Genomic DNA, 17,998 nt, shown 5'->3' with positions numbered 1-17,998 from the left:
AAAGGTGTGAAGAGTGAGCTTAGAAGGTGGTGGGAGAACTGGGGGTGGGGAAGTAGCAGCTGGTTAGTAAGCCTGTATTTGAACCTTAAAGATGATTTCAGAAACTTGTTGTGCACATTACTTTTTGTTGCACAGAAAAGTGGAGGGAGAAGGGTGAAGTTAGTTCATTTGGGGGAGACAGGGGAGTATGGGGAAAGAGATGGAAGAAAGAGAATACGTTAGCTCCTTAAGTCTAGGAATGTCCATCATCCATCATCCTCCCCCAGTCCGCTCAATTTTGCCCTAAAAATGACTCTTCAGCCTGGCCCCCTTTCTCCCTTCCACTCTATTGTTCATCATCTCTCCTTGACTAGTTTTCATCTACAACAGCCGTGCCCCACTCCCTCCACCCTCCACCCTCCACACTGCCCAGAATTATCTTCCTAAAGGAGAAATCTCATCCTTTAGGAAGATTTTAAGCCACCCCTTGGCTTAAAAAAAACCACTACTGGATCCATGTGTCCTCCTCCACGAGAGGCCCCTGTCTCACTCCTTTACCTGCTATACAATATCCTTCACACTCCTGTTCCAGCCATCCTCCTCAGCCTTATCTCTCCTGCCCTCTAACCCCACAGACACCTCAGAACAGGATGTGCCCCTTGCCTTTCTCTCTCTTTGGAAAACCCTTTCTCAACTTCTGCCCACCCTTCAGAAAGATTGTCCTCAAATGTCCCCTCCTCTGGACAGCCTGCACTGCCTCCATCCCTCCCCCAGTCAAGCGCTGGGAGTCACTTTGTCTTCTGAGTCATACCTCTATTATAGCATTCCTAGAATCATAATACCTCTTTATATGTCTCCTCAACCATACGAGGAAGGCAGGGGCCATGTAACTTCATGTCTGGGTCCCCATCTCCTAGCATAGTGATTAGCACAAAATAGGCATGGATGGATGCAGGCGTGCATGAATGGATGTTAGCTTTGATGAACGGATGGAGAAGGGTGGTTAAGAGAAATTAGGAAAAGTAACCCTGCAAAGATCAAAGACAGACACCAGGGGGAGCTGACACACCACAATAAAGAAGCGGGAGGGCGGGCCAAAGACGGCTACAAGCTCTGGGGTGAGAGGGTGAGAGGCGCGCCATAGGCGAGCATCACGCAACTGGAACCGTTCACCCACGTGTGCCTCCCCTCATCCTCCTTCCTAGACTGTGCTTGAGCTCCTGCACCGCCCCCACCACCGCCTTCTCCTCCACCGCCACTGAGAAAGCAAACAAAGGGGAGGGGACCCCTGCAAGGTCCTGGATGCAGGGAACCAATCAGAGGGCTTTAATCTCTTGGAAGGCGGGCGCCTTCGTTTGAGGAGGCCAAATCAGTTCCTAAGCGGGTGCGGAGGGGCGGAGAGATGGGCGGGAAGAGCAGGGTGTAGGGACAGCGCGCGCCAGCTAGGGATCCTTCGGGAAGGGTGGGGCTGGAGTGCTGAGGGAGCGGGTGGAGCCAATCACCGCGCGTGTCTGTGAAGAGAGGGCGGGCAGCGCCGTGGCGCGCGCGATCCGGGCTGACGCATCTGGCCCCAGTTCCCCAGGATCCGAGGCGGGGGGGAAAGGAGGGGAGGGGGGAGTGGAGAAAGAGCGGGGGCGCGCGTGCGCAGTGGCGCGGGGAGGAGCAGGGACCTGGCAGCGGGCTAGGAGGCTGCGAGCTAGCCGCGAACCGGGCGGGCGGCGGGCGCGCGCACCATGGGGGAGAAACCCGGGACCAGGTAAGAGAGGTGGGGCCACGCAGCGGGACGTGGGCGGCGGCTCGGGGCGGGTGCCGGGACGGTCCCCAGACAGGAACCCGGGGGAGAGAATCCGGGGGTCGGACTCCTGGGTCCCTAGGGGACAGCCATCCGGGGCCGCACGCCTAGGTCATCGGGGATGATGAGGGGAACGCATGCCACAGCCCATGCAGAAAGCGAGGGCTGAAGGGGATCAGGAAACCTGCATCTGGGTTCTCGCAGACATGTGGGGGCCGGACGACTCCAGTACAGGCTACGATGCAGGGGCGGAGGAGGGCGGAGCAGGTGGCCGGCCCCGAGGGGACGGGTATGGGCAGGCTGGATGCCAGGACGGGATCCCCCGCCTAGACTCGTTCCGAGCCACTGGAAAGCCTCCTGTCCAGTAACCCACAGGCAGTCGGGCTGCCCCAACCTGTCCCAAGGGCCGGGTGGCTCCGCTTCCAAACTTCTGCCTTCCCCCGGGTTGCTAGGAGCAACAGCTTCATCTTGGTGGAGCAGAGTGCTTGGCGACCCTCCCCGATTCTGGGCCTTACCCCTCTTCCCGGGGGTGAGGGGAAGCTGTATCTGCCCTGGGCACGCCATCCACTCCCCGGATGTTTTCTGTGCAATCGAGGCTCCTTCCTTCCACTGACACCCCGAGTTCTGTTTTTTGGTCTCTAGCAAAATCCACTTCCTGTTGTGACCCAACACCCCCAAGGGGGCAGTGGGTGAACGCCTGAATCCCTGGAGAGCAGGAGCAAAAGAGGAAAAAAACTGGGGCTATTTGCTTCTCTCCGGAGAGGATCAGGAATGGGGGCCTGGTTCTGGTTTGTCACTTGTTCCGCAAAAAAATTTTACCAGCCCTACCACCCCCCGACCCGTAGAGTAGGAAAGCATAGGTTTGTGAGCACCAAGTCAACTGATATTGGAGAGATGATCGGAGGGAGGATTGGTGTCCTGGATTAGGGGTTAAACACAGAGAAAGGGGAAGTTGCTGACTTGAGGGAGGCCCCAGATTTCCGTTATGTGGTTCAGGGAGGGGGACGGATGGACCAAAGGGGGACTGCTGACTTGGCACAATTCCTCCCACCCCCATCAAATTCTGGGCCACAGGAAATGGAGAGAATAGCAGGAAGTGTGAAGGGGCATCTGCTTCTGCTGCCCCCTGCCCCCTCACTGGGTACCTCTCTGGTCATGCCAACCTCAGTATACACACTGCTCCTCCCTAGCCCGCAGGAGGCTGGCTGGGTTAGAATCTAAAGGGCAGGTGCCCTGCAGCTACTTCAGGGCAATTACCCCAGAGCCACACTCCAGTTGTCCAACGGATTGTGGCTGTCCCAACCCTCTGCCAGTACTCCTAATAGGAAGAAACACTAGGACAAAGAGGAAAACCAGAAGCAAAGGGGAGGGAGAGCTGGAGGATGCCACAGCAGTCAGCCCCCAAGTGGGGACAGGAGATAGGGTGGTTATCCTAGCTGCCACCTTACCAATGTTTGCTCTTCTTTATCAGATGGGGATACCTGGGGGCCTCCATACCCTATGCCTTATAGTCTTTGGATAGCTTGGCCTTCTGGGAAGAAGGGGCATGTGAAGTTGTTATAGCAAAAACTGGGGTGGTGGAGTTAGGGGAGGGATGGGCCACTTGGCAGGATTTCAATTTCTGCTACCTGGGGACCCTTCACAGATATCACTACGGAGGCAGAGTGGATTGGGAGGAGCAGGATGGTGCGGCAAAGAATAGGCCCACAGTGGCCAGGACACAGGGGCTGCCAGACACCTCCCTACCCTCCCAGCAATGGGTGGAGTCCAGGCTTCGATTGTTTCAGCAACTGGAAAGTGAATCTCCTTCACTCCAACAAACCTAATGCCAATAACAGAGGCAGGATAGTACAATAGTTTAGTGATGAAGAGCCAGAATACCTGTTTGCACCCAAATTCCACCATTTACTCTCTGTGACCTTAGGTAAAATATTTGACCTCTCCTGTGCCTCAGTCTCCTCACCTGTAAAATAGGAACATTAGGATCTCCCATCATTGGGTTGCTAAGAGTGTTAAATGAGATAACACACGTGAAATACTTGCAACAGTACTGAGCATAGACCATTCATCCAATAAACGTTAGCCAGCATCACCGTGTTTGTCTCATGGCTGGTGCTGTGCTGGGGACACCCAAATTAATAAGGCCTCTGCTGTTCACGGTCTATCTGGTGAGATAGATGATACACAGCTAACTGCCCTTGCACGCTATCACACCATAGGTAAAGCATAAACAACGTGTGACAGGAATCCCAAAAAAGGGAGTGACCAGAGTCTGGGCTGGATCTGCTTTCTAAAGGAGGTGATATCTGAGCTGGGCCTTGAAAGACAAATACGCTTTTAAGCTGCTGAGATCAGAGACGGGGACAGTTGGAGGTTAATGGAGAGTAGGGTCACACTTAGGTACTGCCCATAATAGAAACCATTTTAGAGCCATTGCTCTTTCAAGTACTCCAGCTCTTGTGGGAGGTGGAGACCAGAGATGGAAAGAGAGTTAGGCCTTACACAGACACTACTGCAACCTGTCCATTCAGGTTCCCCTGGGGGAGGTCCTCTGGGAAGAGCCTGAGTGGTTCCTCTGGCAACCAGTGGCCACTGCCATGGGAGGAGGGGAACTACGGGGGGGTGGGGGGGGCGTTGACATGGCAACCAGCTTTGAGGGGCTGCCATGCTGGGAGTATTAAGGACCTCTGGTTACCTTTCCTTCTGGGAAGAAGTGGGAACAGGTAGGGCTAGGTAAGGCCCCAAAGCCTCCAGGCAGGAATCTCGGGTGACCTCTGCTTCTCAGGCTGGGAGGGACAAGGTCCTGGCACTGGGGTCCCTGCTGAGTCTGAGGGAGGCAGTGAGGTTTCCCTTTCTGTTTTGTTAGGGTCTTCAAGAAGTCGAGTCCCAACTGCAAGGTGAGTCTCCCACAGTGCTTCTCCCAACCCTACCTGGGCCCTCACAAGGCCCAGCCTGACCCTAGACAGTCCTCAACCCCAAGCTCCCCACTTCCTGTGACAGCTAAGAGCCAACTTCCTTCCCTCCTGAAGCCCCTTGCCGCAAAGGCCTGAGCCAGCAACAGGGCTGGGTGGGGACAGGCTCAGTTCAGTTTGGGTCCCTAAGTGAGACCAAGGGGGAGGGGCCGGAAGCTCACTTAGGAGCCAACCCACGGGTGCCTGGGGCTGGGAACAGATAACATCCCCCCAGGCTATGGCCTGTTTATCCCAGAAGTCCTTGAGGACATGCAGTGAGGCTCTCTAACTGCCTGCGAGCGCCAGGTCCTCCTGGACCCACGCACACACATATACCCGACTGGTGTTCAGAAGTGCGAAAAGATATTAAGGAGCAGTTAAAAAGCCTCAAGATTGGCTAGTCCGGCAAAGCCCACCACTCTCCTCTTCCAACCCCACTGGGAGGAAACCAGGAGAAACTCCTTCAGATACCCCAGCCTGGGAAGACCAGGGTCAGGGCAGCCACTTCTGAGGGCTCTGAAGCCCTGCCACCCGCCTACCCAATCTTCCCTGTAACCCTTCTGCATCCTCAGCTCACCGTGTACCTGGGCAAGCGGGACTTTGTAGATCACCTGGACAAAGTGGATCCTGTAGGTAAGTGTGCCCAGAAAGTGGCATCGTATGCCCCAAGAGGGGAGGAAGTTCCTGGGCCCAGGAATGGAGGAAAGGCCCTGACAGGAACTGAGCTCATGTGTCCCCTCCCAGATGGCGTGGTGCTAGTGGACCCTGACTACTTGAAGGACCGCAAAGGTACTGGCCCTGAGTCCAGGGGCCCCAGGGGAGGGAGGGAAAGAGGGAGGTGGGGAAATGAAATGGGCTGGCATTGAGAGGGGCCCTGGGGAGATGGAGGGCCGAGGCGGAAGCCAGGAGTAGGATTCAGGCAGGTTTTATGCTGCTGAGGAAGGAGCAGCTGCTGCTAGGAGGTGAGGGGACTGTGGGAGGGGGGCTCCTGACCACCCTACCTTGCCCACCTTTGCCAGTGTTTGTGACCCTCACCTGTGCCTTCCGCTATGGCCGCGAAGACCTGGATGTGCTGGGCCTGTCCTTCCGCAAGGACCTGTTCATCGCCAACTACCAGGCCTTCCCCCCAACGCCCAACCCGCCCCGGCCCCCCACCCGCCTGCAGGACCGGCTGCTGAGGAAGCTGGGCAAGCATGCCCACCCCTTTTTTTTCACAGTGAGGACACCCCCACCCTCTGCAGAGCAAAGCGTCTGGGACTGTGTTGAGGGTGGTGTGGGGGGGGTGAGGCACCTGTTAAGGGCAGGTCTGGGAGAAACAGTGAGGAGGGACCCTAGAACCCCCGCTTCAGGGTCACCCTGCACTCAGGAAGCCCTTGCCTCTTTGCCTCCCCCCGGGGCCCCTTCCTTTTTCCTTTCTCTTCTCCAGGAGTCCTCCAACCTCTTAAGTTGAGATTGGGAGGAAGATTCTGGGGCTTTCTGGAAGAACTGAACTCTTTTCTTCTGCCACAGATACCCCAGAACCTGCCCTGCTCCGTCACCCTGCAACCAGGCCCAGAGGACACAGGGAAGGTACGGGAGGAACAGGGTCCAGCAAGAGCCAGGGGACACACCGGGGGGCGGGAGGAGGCGTCAGGGTGGGACTAAGGATAGGGAAATGTCCCCGATGGCAGTGGGTGTATGGAATGGTCACTGTTCAGTTGCGACACCTCCTGCTTTTGACCTGCACGGCCCTGAGTAGAGGGGCTCACCTTGTGCAGCGAGGACCGAGCCTCTGCCGGGCCGGGCCTCGGGGAGGCAGAGGCGGAAGACCCAGGCCCTACGCTCCTCAGACCATGATGGGCAAGAGTCCATGGCCAAGACAGGGAAGTGGGAAGGAAGGGAGTGGCGGCAGTGGCAGAGGCCTTGTGTAAGATGTGACCTTTTCTCCCACTCCCAAGGCCTGTGGGGTAGACTTTGAGATTCGAGCCTTCTGTGCCAAATCACTAGAAGAGAAAAGCCACAAAAGGTGAGAGAAGCAACCTCCCCTCAGGTCTGACCATTCCCTCTGGGTCCCAGGAGCCCCAGGCCCCTGTGGGAGGCGAGAGCCAGTGTCTGGGCATCTGAGGACTGACCCTCTCACCCCTCATCTCTGCCCCCAGGAACTCCGTGCGTCTGGTGATCCGAAAGGTGCAGTTTGCCCCAGAGAAACCCGGCCCCCAGCCTTCGGCTGAAACCACACGCCACTTCCTCATGTCTGACCGGTCCCTCCACCTTGAGGCTTCCCTGGACAAGGAGGTGGGGTGGGGACCCAGCTGCTGCAGACCCGGGGGGGAGGGGTGAAGCCACATGTCAGGATGGTGTTTTTAAAGGAGGCCACCTTAGCTGGGGGTGGGCTTGGGTTTAGAGGGAGGAGGCCTAGCAACGTGTGTGTGTGTGTGTGTGTGTGTGTGTGTGTGTGTGTCAGGGGGCACACTAATAATGGGACCGGTGAAAAAAGATCCGATTAACCTGACCCCCCCACTCAAAAGCTGTACTACCATGGGGAGCCCCTCAATGTCAATGTCCACGTCACCAACAACTCCACCAAGACTGTCAAGAAGATCAAAGTCTCTGGTAGGACATGGGGGTTGGAAAAGTGTCTTAGGGGAGGGAGTTGCTGCAAATGTGGCCTCAGGCATCAGCTCAGCCCCAGGACATAGCCCAGTGGGGAGACCCGAGGGGCTCAAAGGACTCAGGCTGTCTGTCCCAGGATGAGATGGGGGTGGGGTTTACTGCTAGGGGGAGGGTGCGGGTCATCAGAGGGGCAGGGGCGGTGATGCGCTGGGGCCAGGGCCCTTGCCTGGGTCTGGAGTTGGGGGGCGGGGGCTGCAGGCACTCCATGTGGAGCTGCTTGGCCCTACCCCACCCCACAGTGAGACAGTACGCCGACATCTGCCTCTTCAGCACCGCCCAGTACAAGTGTCCTGTGGCTCAGATCGAACAAGAGTGAGTAGCACAACAGCCCTGGGTCCCAACCTCAGGGGAGAAGAGTAGGCCCAGGGAACGTGAGGTTGGGGGGCAATTCTTCCCGAACTGTCTCCACTTACAAGGGCATTCCCTCCAGCTGAGTGGCTCCGAGCTGCTCATTTTATTGAGCAGGTCGAGCCAAAACCTCCTCCCTGTGACGTGTGCCCAAAGAGGGCAGGGGCTAGTGACCAGGGAGAAGCTGCTGGGGGTGGGAGCTGCCCCCTCACCCCATCTGCGCCCCCAGAGTCTCGCTCTCTTGTCCCCATCCCCCAGTGACCAGGTGTCGCCCAGTTCCACGTTCTGTAAGGTGTACACCATAACCCCCCTGCTCAGCAACAACCGGGAGAAGCGCGGTCTCGCCCTGGACGGGAAGCTCAAGCACGAGGACACCAACCTGGCATCCAGCACCATGTGAGGGGGGGCTGGGGGAGGGGAGTCCTGCAGCACAGGAGACAGACACTCGTTCCACGCCAGGTGTGTGCCAGGCTCTATCGATGAACAGAACAGACCCCAAACATCTCTTACGTTCTCGGAGACGGAGGCCAGACAGATCAGATAAATGGCAAAATATAAGGCATGTTTAGTCATAGGTGTTGAGGAGAAAAAGCAAGGCAGAGAAAGGAGATATAAAGCCGCGGTCGGGGCGCGGGGGGGCGGGCACGTAATCCAGAGGTGAATTCTGAGGAAAGATATAAAGGAAGTAGGTACTGTGGATGCGCAGGGGAAGAGTGCTCCGGGCAGAGGGTACTACAGGCACAAAGACGCGGAGGCAGACGGCCCCGTGTGTCTGAGGCAGCAGGAGGGGCCGCAGAGCCACTGCTGGCTTCTGCGGGCCCCGTGCCTCTCGGAACAGCTCCGCCAAGGGTGGGCTGGATTTCACCCACACTGGCACCTCTGTACACGACCACACACAGCAGGCCTTGAGGCCAGCGTGGGAGCAGGAAGTGAGGTCAGAGGGCTAATGGAGAGCAAGACAGTGCAGGGCTGCTGGGTCACAAGGACTTGGGCTTTTACTGGAGAGAACTGAGAAGATGAGAGGAAGGATGCAGCCGGGTACCTTACACAAGACCAGCCTAGGGCGCAGGGCAATGCGCTCTGGTCCAACTCCTCCTCCCACTTGCAGCGTTAAGGAGGGTGCCAACAAGGAGGTGCTGGGAATCCTGGTGTCCTACAGGGTCAAGGTGAAGCTGGTGGTGTCTCGAGGCGGGTGAGTGCTGGGGTGGGGCAGTGGCGCAGGGCTTTCCTCTGGCGCTGCAGTGTCATCTCATCACCGTGCCTCTCTCTCTCCCCAGGGATGTCTCCGTGGAACTGCCTTTTGTTCTTATGCACCCCAAACCCCATGACCACATCACCCTCCCCAGACCCCAGTCAGGTGAGCTTGCCACCCGCCCAAGCCCCGCAAGGGAAGGCCTGAAGCAAGGCCAGTGGAGGAAAAAGCCGGTCCTTTCAGCAACCCCCCACCCCCCTACTCTCCTCCTCCCCTCAGCTGCTCCTGAAACAGATGCCCCTGTGGACACCAACCTCATTGAATTTGATACCAAGTAAGAGACTCACCCCCTACCTTCCTAGCTTTGACTCTCTTTGGATAGAGATTCCTGTAATGTTCAAACCTACCCTCTGCCCCTCATTGTTTTTCTCTTGGGGGAGGGATGGTTGAAGCATCCAATCGAGAGGACTTAGCCATGTGAGCTGCCATTACCTCCCCTTCTCTGTCCCTTCTTGCAAATACCTCCAGCCCCGCGGCTGCCCCAGCACCTCTGTCTCCGGGACGGGTGTGGGAGGTGGAGAAGGAGGGCCAGAGCCCTCGCCTCACCCCTCCTCTCCACCACCAAGCTATGCCACAGATGACGACATCGTGTTTGAGGACTTTGCCCGGCTTCGGCTGAAGGGGATGAAGGACGAGGACTACGACGACCAGTTCTGCTAGGAAACGGGGCTGGAAGAATGGCGTAGATGGTGCTGGGAGACGTAGGGGCAGGACCAAGACCCCCACTGTCACCGGGGGGGATCCCAGCCTCTCTTCCTTTCCCCTCCACCCAGCGGCTTCCTCAACCAACCCCTCCCCTGCCTCCCTCCCCTATCCCCCACCAGATACACACTGGACCCATCTCTTATGGATCGTGGGCATTAATTTTTTGACTACGGCTGTGCTTCCCCAGCCCCCAGTGGGTGGCAAGCTGGGTTTGTACCTAAATGTTTTGGAGGGGGACACTGAAGAGGACAGTAGGGAAAGGGCGGGGGGAAGAGCTCCCACATTCAACCTCACACCAACACCCCCTCCTGTCACTATCTCTGCCTCCCATTCCTTCAGGATGAGACCCTTTGGGGGGCAAGGCCAGTTCTTTGCTTCTGAGCATAAAGAAGAAAATAAACCTTTTAATAGGCATGAGCGTGTGTGTTTTCTGTGCAGCGTTTAAGGAGCACATAGTGTGCGTACCCATGACTGTTAGCTGTGAGTGAGGACGCAGTCTCTTCTCTGCACCCACGTGGCACCACAGGCTGTCAGTAAACGTTTACTGAATGGTTGAGCTGTACCTGAGCTCCAAGGTAAACGTGGAAACTTGATTTGGTCAGTCCCAACTCAAAGGTACAGTTTGGTAAAGCCACAAAGTAAACTCACTCATTTACAGAGGGAATAATAACTCCCTTCCCTGCAGACTAGATGTTCTTGGGAGGTGCGCGGGGCAGGCCATTCCCTGTTGCAGCTGACACACACGACTGCATGGTGACCTGTCGTGACCAAGTGTGTTCATTTCCACTGCTCTTTATGGTTGCTCAAGCTGTCCACTCCTGGGGCTCAGTGGCACCACGGCTGCAGGCAGAAGCCATACGACACACATCTCTGTGGAGCCTGGTCCTTACACTGTAACACAGACACCGAGGCTTTGGGCAGCCAAAGGGAGTCATGCTGCTGTGGACAAGTCCAAGAAGCTACATCCTACTGCTGCTCCTCTGACATCCATCAGGGACTCCCAGAGGCTTGGCCGAAGCCCCAGGCTAGGCTGGAGGGAGTTAGCAGTACTCCACTGACATCCCTCACCCCCCCACCCACTCCCATTCCTGTAGCCCAACGTTTCTCCTTTTTCTCTTAAGGCTCATTCATTCATTCCACGAACAATCTTGATTTAAACCCCTATTATGTGCCAGGCATAGTATAGGGTTGGCAGTGACCGAAGCAAACATTAAATCATTGCAGTATCTGTGCTCCAAAGGAGAAATGCAGGAGCTAGGGAGTTCTGATCTAGGCTAGGGCTGGAAGAAGATGTCACTGGAGGTAGTGACCTTTGAGCAGAGTATTGGAAGACAAGGAGGAGTTCCAGTATCCCAGGCAAAAGTAACACCAGGGGCTTCCCTGGTGGCGCAGTGGTTGAGAGTCCGCCTGCCGATGCAGGGGACACAGGTTCGTGCCCCGGTCCGGGAAGATCCCACATGCCGCGGAGCGGCTGGGCCCTGTGAACCATGGCCGCTGAGCCTGCGCGTCCAGGGCCTGTGCTCCGCAACGGGAGAGGCCACAACAGTGAGAGGCCCGCGTACCATAAAAAAAAAAAAAAAAAAAAAGTAACACCACGTGTGAAGGCAGAAGGGAACAGAGCACATTTCAGAGACTGAAAGAGGCCAGAGGGACTGGGACAGAGACAGCCAGTGGCACAGTAGTTCCAGATGAGGCTGGTGAGGCAAATGGAGCCACTCATACAGGCCTTTAGTCTATGTTACGGCTCATGACATCTAATTAAATCATGATTTACCCACAGGCTTTAAGTGCTGCCAAAATGCCAATGACCTTGCTAACCTCTCCACAGTAGCAGCCTACCCTGCACGCCCTGGTCTTCTTCATGTGAAGGAACCGGCATCATCCCTCTGACAACCACGAACCTGCTCCTTGACCTCTGAGCTCTTGGCCCGTGGATCTCAAACTTTTTCAGGTGAATCAGAATCCTCTGGGGTACATGATAAACACACAGAGTCCCAGGCTTCTACCTTCCCCAATTCTGATTCAGTCGATCCCAGGAAGAATCCATGAATCGGGATTTTGAATTAGCACACGCTTTGAGAAACAATGCCTTTTTTCTTTTAGCTTTTCACGTTTTTAATGTTTTTAAGTAAAACAAGCACATGGCTTAAAAAAAAAAAAATCTAAACAGTAAAGAGTGAACAGAAGGCTCCCTCCTGCCCCTGATCCCCAGCCTCCCATTTCTCACTCCCAGAGGCGATCATTATTAGCAGTTCCTTGATTACTCTTCCAAAGACGTTCTTCAGACACAGTCATATACATAGGAACATATTTCCCCCTTATTTTAAATACAGATAGTAGCACACTATGCACACCCTTCTCCGCTTTGCTTTTTTCCCTTAATAATGCAGCTAGGAGAACATTCCTTTGACAATCCACATAGATCTACCTCATTCTTTTAAAGAGTTGCCTAGGGGCTTCCCTGGTAGCGCAGTGGTTAAGAATCCACCTGCCAATGCAGGGGTCACGGGTTCGAGCCCTGGTCCGGTTAGATCCCACATGCCGCGGAGCAGCTAAGCCCGTGCACCACAACTACTGAGCCTGCGCTCTAGAGCCCGTGAGCCACAACTACTGAGCCCGTGTGCCACAACTACTGAAGCCCGCGCACCTAGAGCCTGTGCTCCGCAACAAGAGAAGCCACCACAATGAGAAGCCCGCACACCGCAATGAAGAGTAGCCCCCGCTCGCCGCAACTAGAGGAAGCCTGCACGCAGCAACGAAGACTCAATGCAGCCAAAAATAAATAAATAAATAAAATATATTTTTAAAAACGAGTTGCCTAGCTTTCCATTGCCTAGATGTCATTTACTTTTACCAATTTTCTATTGATGGACATGAAGGATGTCCACTCTTGCTAATTCAAACAGTATTACAATAATTATCCTTGAAGATATGTCTTTTTGCACATGCAAAGTGCGTCTGTAGGACAAACTCTTAAAAGTACAATTGGTGGAGGAATTCCCTGGCAGTCCAGTGGTTAGGACTCCCTGTTTTCACTGCCAAGGCCCCGGGTTCAATCCCTGGTCAGGGAACTAAGATCCCACAAACCACCACGTGGTCAAAAAAAAAGTAGAATTGGTGGGTCAAAGAGGGTAAGCATCACTATTGTATATAAAATAGATAACCAACAGGACCTACTGTGTAGCACAGGGAACTACACTCAACATCTTGTAATAACCTATAGTGGAAAAGAATCTGAAAAAGTATATATATATAAAAGTATCCGGCTGGCCAGAAAGGTCGTTTGGGTTTTTCTGTAAGATGTTACAGAGGTCGTTCAGGTTTTTCCACAAGATGTTACAGAACATCTTATGTAACATCTTACAGAAAAACCCGGACGACCTTTTTGGCCAACCCAACATATAAATATAAAAGTATACAGGGACTTCCCTGGTGGTCCAGCGGTTAAGACTCCACGCTTCCACTGCAGGGGACACGGGTTCGATCGCTGGTTGGGGAACTAAGATCCCACAGAGTGTGGCCAAAAAAAAAAAAAAGTATATATGTAAAAAGTATATATATATATATATATATATATATAAGTATACATATAACTGAATCACTTTGCTGTACACCTAAAACTAACACATTATAAATCGACTATACTTCAATAAAAGCTTTTTTAAAAAATGAGAAAAAAAAGGGTGAGCGCCTTTTTCATTACTGCCAATCAAGCAGATGACATGGTATCACCCTAGTTTTAATTTGCATCTCTTTGGTCATGAGTGAGGATGAACCCGATTTACTGGGTTGATGTTGTTTTTCTAAAAGTACCCTAAGAACTCTTTATATAGTAAAGCAATTAACCCTTTGTCATTTATTTTGCTCATATTCGTCCCACGTTGTCTTCTGAATTTGTTCCTAGCTTTTTTTTCTTTTCTTTTTACTGAGGTAAAATTCACATAACACAAAGTTAACCATTTTATTTATTTTATTTATTTTTGCCGCGTTGGGTCTTCGTTGCTATGCGCGGGCTTTCTCTCGTGGCGGTGAGCGGGGGGCTACTCTTCGTTGCGGTGCGCGGGCTTCTCGTGGTGGCTTCTCTTGTTGCGGAGCACAGGCTCTAGGTGCACGGGCTTCAGTAGTTGTGGCACAAGGGCTCAGTACTTGCAGCACGTGGGCTCAGTAGTTGTGGTTTATGGGCTCTAGAGCACAGGCTCCATAGTTGTGGCTCACGTGCTTAGTTGCTCCGTGGCACGTGGGATCTTCCTGGACCAGTGTCCCCTGCATTGGCAGGCGGATTCTTAAGCACTGTGCCACCAGGAAAGTCCCAAGTTAACCATTCTAAAGTGTAAAATTCGGTGGCACTTAGTTCATGCAAAATGTTGTGCAACCATCACTTCTAGCTTCAAAGTATTTTGCTTCTGGTATTTTTAATAATTCATAATTTTTATATTTAATATGTAGTCAATTATAATCACTTTTTTTAATGACTTCTTGGTTTTTTGTCACCAAGCTCTTGGCCCTTCTGTTTTCTCGCAATTTAACACTTGCTTTTCTTCCCAGACTAAACTTCAGGATCATCACATCAACCACTATCCCATCAGCACCTTCAACTGTTCCTCCTTTCACAAAACCTGCTCTCAAACCCCACTATTGGCTCTAACCACCACCCCGCCCTTGTCCCCTCCAACACGGGGCTGCTGAGGCACTGCCAGAGAAAAATCACATAACCACGTATTTACTCATTCATCCAACAAATATTTTTAACGCATCCTAGGTGCCAACACCATGCTAGGCGCTGGGTATGGGTTTGGGCCACTACAAACCTATGGCTTTTAACCTCAGCTGGGCCCTCAACACCTGATAACCCGCTATCCCCCTCCACGTCCCTGGTCACCTCCTATTCCTGCTCCCATCCAACTCACTAATTTTCTAAACCTTCCTCACATTCAGAGTGACTTCTCCCGCTCTTCACAGAGATTAGGCTCTGAGGGATGAATGATTTTTAATTCCCACCTCCTACGGACAAGCAAGCACCGACATCGACACCGTTTCTCCTACACAACCAAGGCTGAGGTGCCGCCTCCAGGTCGAAGCTAATCCCTCCACCTGTGCTCAGATCGCTCCCCCTCCCACCTCCTCTGAGACCTTGATTCATCAAACCGCCCCCATCTCTTCAAACTCTGCCTCTCTCTACTGGTTCTTCCTCCATGGTAAATAGACCCGTGCAAGTCTCTTCCGTTAAAGGAAGAAAGGGAGAGAGGAAGGAAGGCAGGGAGGGAAGGAGGGAAAAAGGGAGGGATAAAGGCAGGAAACCAAAGAAAACACACTCCTCCACACTCAGGGCTCTTTCACAGTCAAGTCTATCTCCTCTCTTGCTTTTCATGTTTATTTAATTTTTATTTTCAAAGCTGTATATCCACATAGTTGAAGGAGTCAGATACGACTACAAGGGCTATTACAAGAAAAAGTAAATTCCTTCCCCCTGCAATTTCCTTCTCCTCAGAGGTAATTACTTTCACCTCCGTTCGATGTATCTTTTGGCATTTACCTCCATCTCTAAACAACATGCTTGTTTTGCTACTTCTTGATTTTTGTTTTAAGCGTTGTCTATGGGCTTCCTGCCATGTAAGGTGAAGCCTGAGTGCCCTTTCGCCCCCCTGCCCTGACATGGGAAGCTCTCCCAAGGGAATTCTATCAATTGGGGTTAGATCAACATCCAGGATTTATTGCAAATGTTATCCATAGCTGCGTCATGTGGTCTATTATGATTACCTTTCTCTTCTTGCACAACTGTTTTCCCTGAATAGCTATCATTTTTAAAATTTGCTTATTCTCTCATTTATCACTAATTCTGCTCTATACTCTCCTCCAAAAATCTGGGTATCCTCTCAATTCATTCAAAACAAAAAAATGTTATCTCTTCCATCTCCTTGAAAAATCTCTCTCCAGGAGGCTTCTGACTAGGGTCTAATTCTAGTCACCTCCTGAGAAGGGTACTTGGAAGAGAAACTTGAGACCTTGTACATATCAAAATGTCCTTATTCTATTTTCGTTATTGATAGTTGGGCTGTTGTGAGAGTCTAGATATCCCCTAAAACCTATTCTGCCTCGGTGCTAGAACAATAGCTAGGTAAGGACGGGATTTCCCAGAACCCCGGAGCTGGTAAGACCACATGACTGGGTTTTCTTCAAAGGAATGTGAGTAGAAATTATATGTGCCACTCCCTAGCCAGACCTCTGAGACAGGTGTGCCTCCTCCATATTTACTCTTCTGCCTTCCTGCCAGCTGCAACCCACGGAGGGCAGCAACCCAGTTTTGACATTGCACACAGCGATGTCCCAGAGCAAAGCAGCATTTCTCAAAGTTTACTGTGCATACAGATCACCTGGAAGGGAAAAGCAGCGTTTCTCAAAGTATACTGTGTATACAGATCCCCTGGGACCTTCAAACACAGATACTGATGCAGTGGGTCTGTGGTGGGGCCTGAGATCCTGCATTTCTAAAAAGCATCTAGGTAATGCCAATGCCGTGGCCTGAAGACCATACTTTTGAGCATAAGAGCCTAAAGGATGGCAGAGCTGCACTGCTTGCTAGCCTTGGTCTCGGTCTGATTTGTGGAGCACACTGAACTACCCACACCAAACTGTTTTCTGAGAAAAAGTTAAGTTCTATTTGGTTGAGCCACTGCATTTTTAGCCTTCACCCTACTACAGCTGGAGTACAGAACTCCACATTGGAAATCACTTTCCCCAAAAACGTTGAAGGCGCTGCTCCACTGGTGTGGAGTGTTAGTATTCAGAGGATCAAGGCCATTCTGATTGCTGGTCTATTTTCTCTCTGGAAGCTTCTGCAAGACCCTTTTCTGTGAGACTAGTGTTCTGGTATTTCACGATGTGCCTTGATGCTGGGCACTTGATGGGTCCTTTTCATCTAGAAACACAAGTCCTTTCTTCCCTTTGTTTTCCCTGTTCTCAGAGAATTTAAGCCCCCTGGACTGATTCTCTAATTTTCTCACATCATCTTTCCTATATGCCATCTTCTTTCTTTTGCTTTACTTGCTGGGAGAGTGCTTCAATTTCTCTTTCAACCCTTTTGCTCGATTTTTCATTCTTTCCCTCATGGTTTTATTTTTCAAGTGTGTTTTCTTGGATTCAATCCTTTATTATAGTATCTCTGACCTAAGCATGTCAATATTTTTTTTTCCTTAAGTTTTACTCTATGTCATCGAAGGTGGGGTTTTTTTGGTTTGTTTGGGGTTTTTTTTCTGTTTATTTTGGTCTCTGCCTTCCATGTTAGAAAGTTTCTGCAAACATCTAGAAATCTTTTGTCTGCTCATTTTAAGGGTGACATGCTAAGAAGTTGACTAGAAGATCTGTGGACACAGTTGGGACTTATCAACTGTGGGTTTCACTATGGGGTGATCCGGCTAACTGCTTTGCTGGAGAACCCCTGATGTTAATACTCTTAGATCTTTCCTCTGAATAGTCAAATTCCCCAGATGAGAGTCTTCCAGTCTCTGACCTGGAAGGTAAAAGCCTGGTTGCCCGAGTTCTAGAAACCACCATTCAGTAAATAAACTTTCACTCAATCTCTGTTTTAAATACAGTCATGCCCAGGTGCCCTCCATGCCAAAGACTCTCTGGTTTCCATCTCCAACCAAGAAACCTCCAGCAATCTGATGAATTGGGGGTGAGTAGCTGCCAAGATATATGAGAATATAAAGGAGGAGATAGGGGGGTCTAACTACTTCAAATAATCCTCCTAATTTTAGTACTACCTACAGCCCAGCTGTACTGTGATGCCACTGATTTAAGGGTAAATCAACTTGCTTCTAAGCCAATCAACTATATTTCAAAAAAAAATTAAATTAAATTTTTAAAAAGAGTTGCTTCTAAGCTTTCTTCACTGCTGGCTTAATTACTTCACTGCTAAATCAGTTACCACACACTCTTCTGTCTTGCAGTTTCTATTTAAAGTTTTGCTATTAACTCCTCTCTCTCCTTGACTCCTTTCTAAAATCCCTTTATTGCTATCTTCCTAGGATTTAGTAAAGGAGTGAAGTTAAACGCTAGATCTCTCAAGTTTAACTGAAAGTCTCCACTCGTTTGCTAACTCTGTGCAAACTGGCTTCATTCTCAATCTTCCAAAAACTGTAAATATTGATCTTCCCTAAAAGGTACAGCTGGTCAGAATACACTTCTTGAAAATCCTTCAAAGGCTCCCAAATGCTTTCAAAATAAAGTCCAAATTCCTTAGCTTGCAAGCCATTTCCTGATCTGGTTCCCCACTCCAGTCTCCCCAGTCACACCTATCCACCACCACACTGCGTTCAC

At 51.8% G+C, this 17,998-nt stretch overlaps 1 protein-coding gene across 5 annotated transcripts; it reads left to right on the top strand.

Moving 5' to 3' along the window:
• Window positions 1-1,520: 1,520 nt before the first annotated feature.
• On the top strand, window positions 1,521-10,093 carry ARRB2 (arrestin beta 2). 5 transcript variants are annotated; one of them, XM_065897135.1, is made up of 15 exons: window positions 1,521-1,735; window positions 4,638-4,668; window positions 5,295-5,355; window positions 5,467-5,511; window positions 5,742-5,938; window positions 6,232-6,291; window positions 6,660-6,727; window positions 6,861-6,996; window positions 7,230-7,314; window positions 7,614-7,686; window positions 7,981-8,118; window positions 8,831-8,914; window positions 9,000-9,079; window positions 9,158-9,248; window positions 9,541-10,093. In XM_065897135.1, exons 1-15 carry the CDS (start codon window positions 1,713-1,715, stop codon window positions 9,632-9,634), a joined length of 1,266 nt encoding a protein of 421 aa, XP_065753207.1. In that variant the 5' UTR covers window positions 1,521-1,712; the 3' UTR covers window positions 9,635-10,093. The 5 variants fall into 5 exon arrangements, with proteins under 5 accessions (XP_065753207.1, XP_065753208.1, XP_065753206.1 ...); XM_065897136.1 differs by having other exon boundaries at window positions 1,713-1,735; window positions 9,194-9,248; XM_065897134.1 differs by having other exon boundaries at window positions 1,713-1,735; window positions 5,742-6,004; window positions 9,194-9,248; window positions 9,541-9,634.
• Window positions 10,094-17,998: the final 7,905 nt, after the last annotated feature.

This window comes from Phocoena phocoena, chromosome 19, assembly GCF_963924675.1.
Source record: "Phocoena phocoena chromosome 19, mPhoPho1.1, whole genome shotgun sequence".
NCBI lineage: Eukaryota > Metazoa > Chordata > Mammalia > Artiodactyla > Phocoenidae > Phocoena > Phocoena phocoena.
Note: the sequence above shows the minus strand (reverse complement) of the source record. Positions and strands in the feature narration are given on the sequence as shown.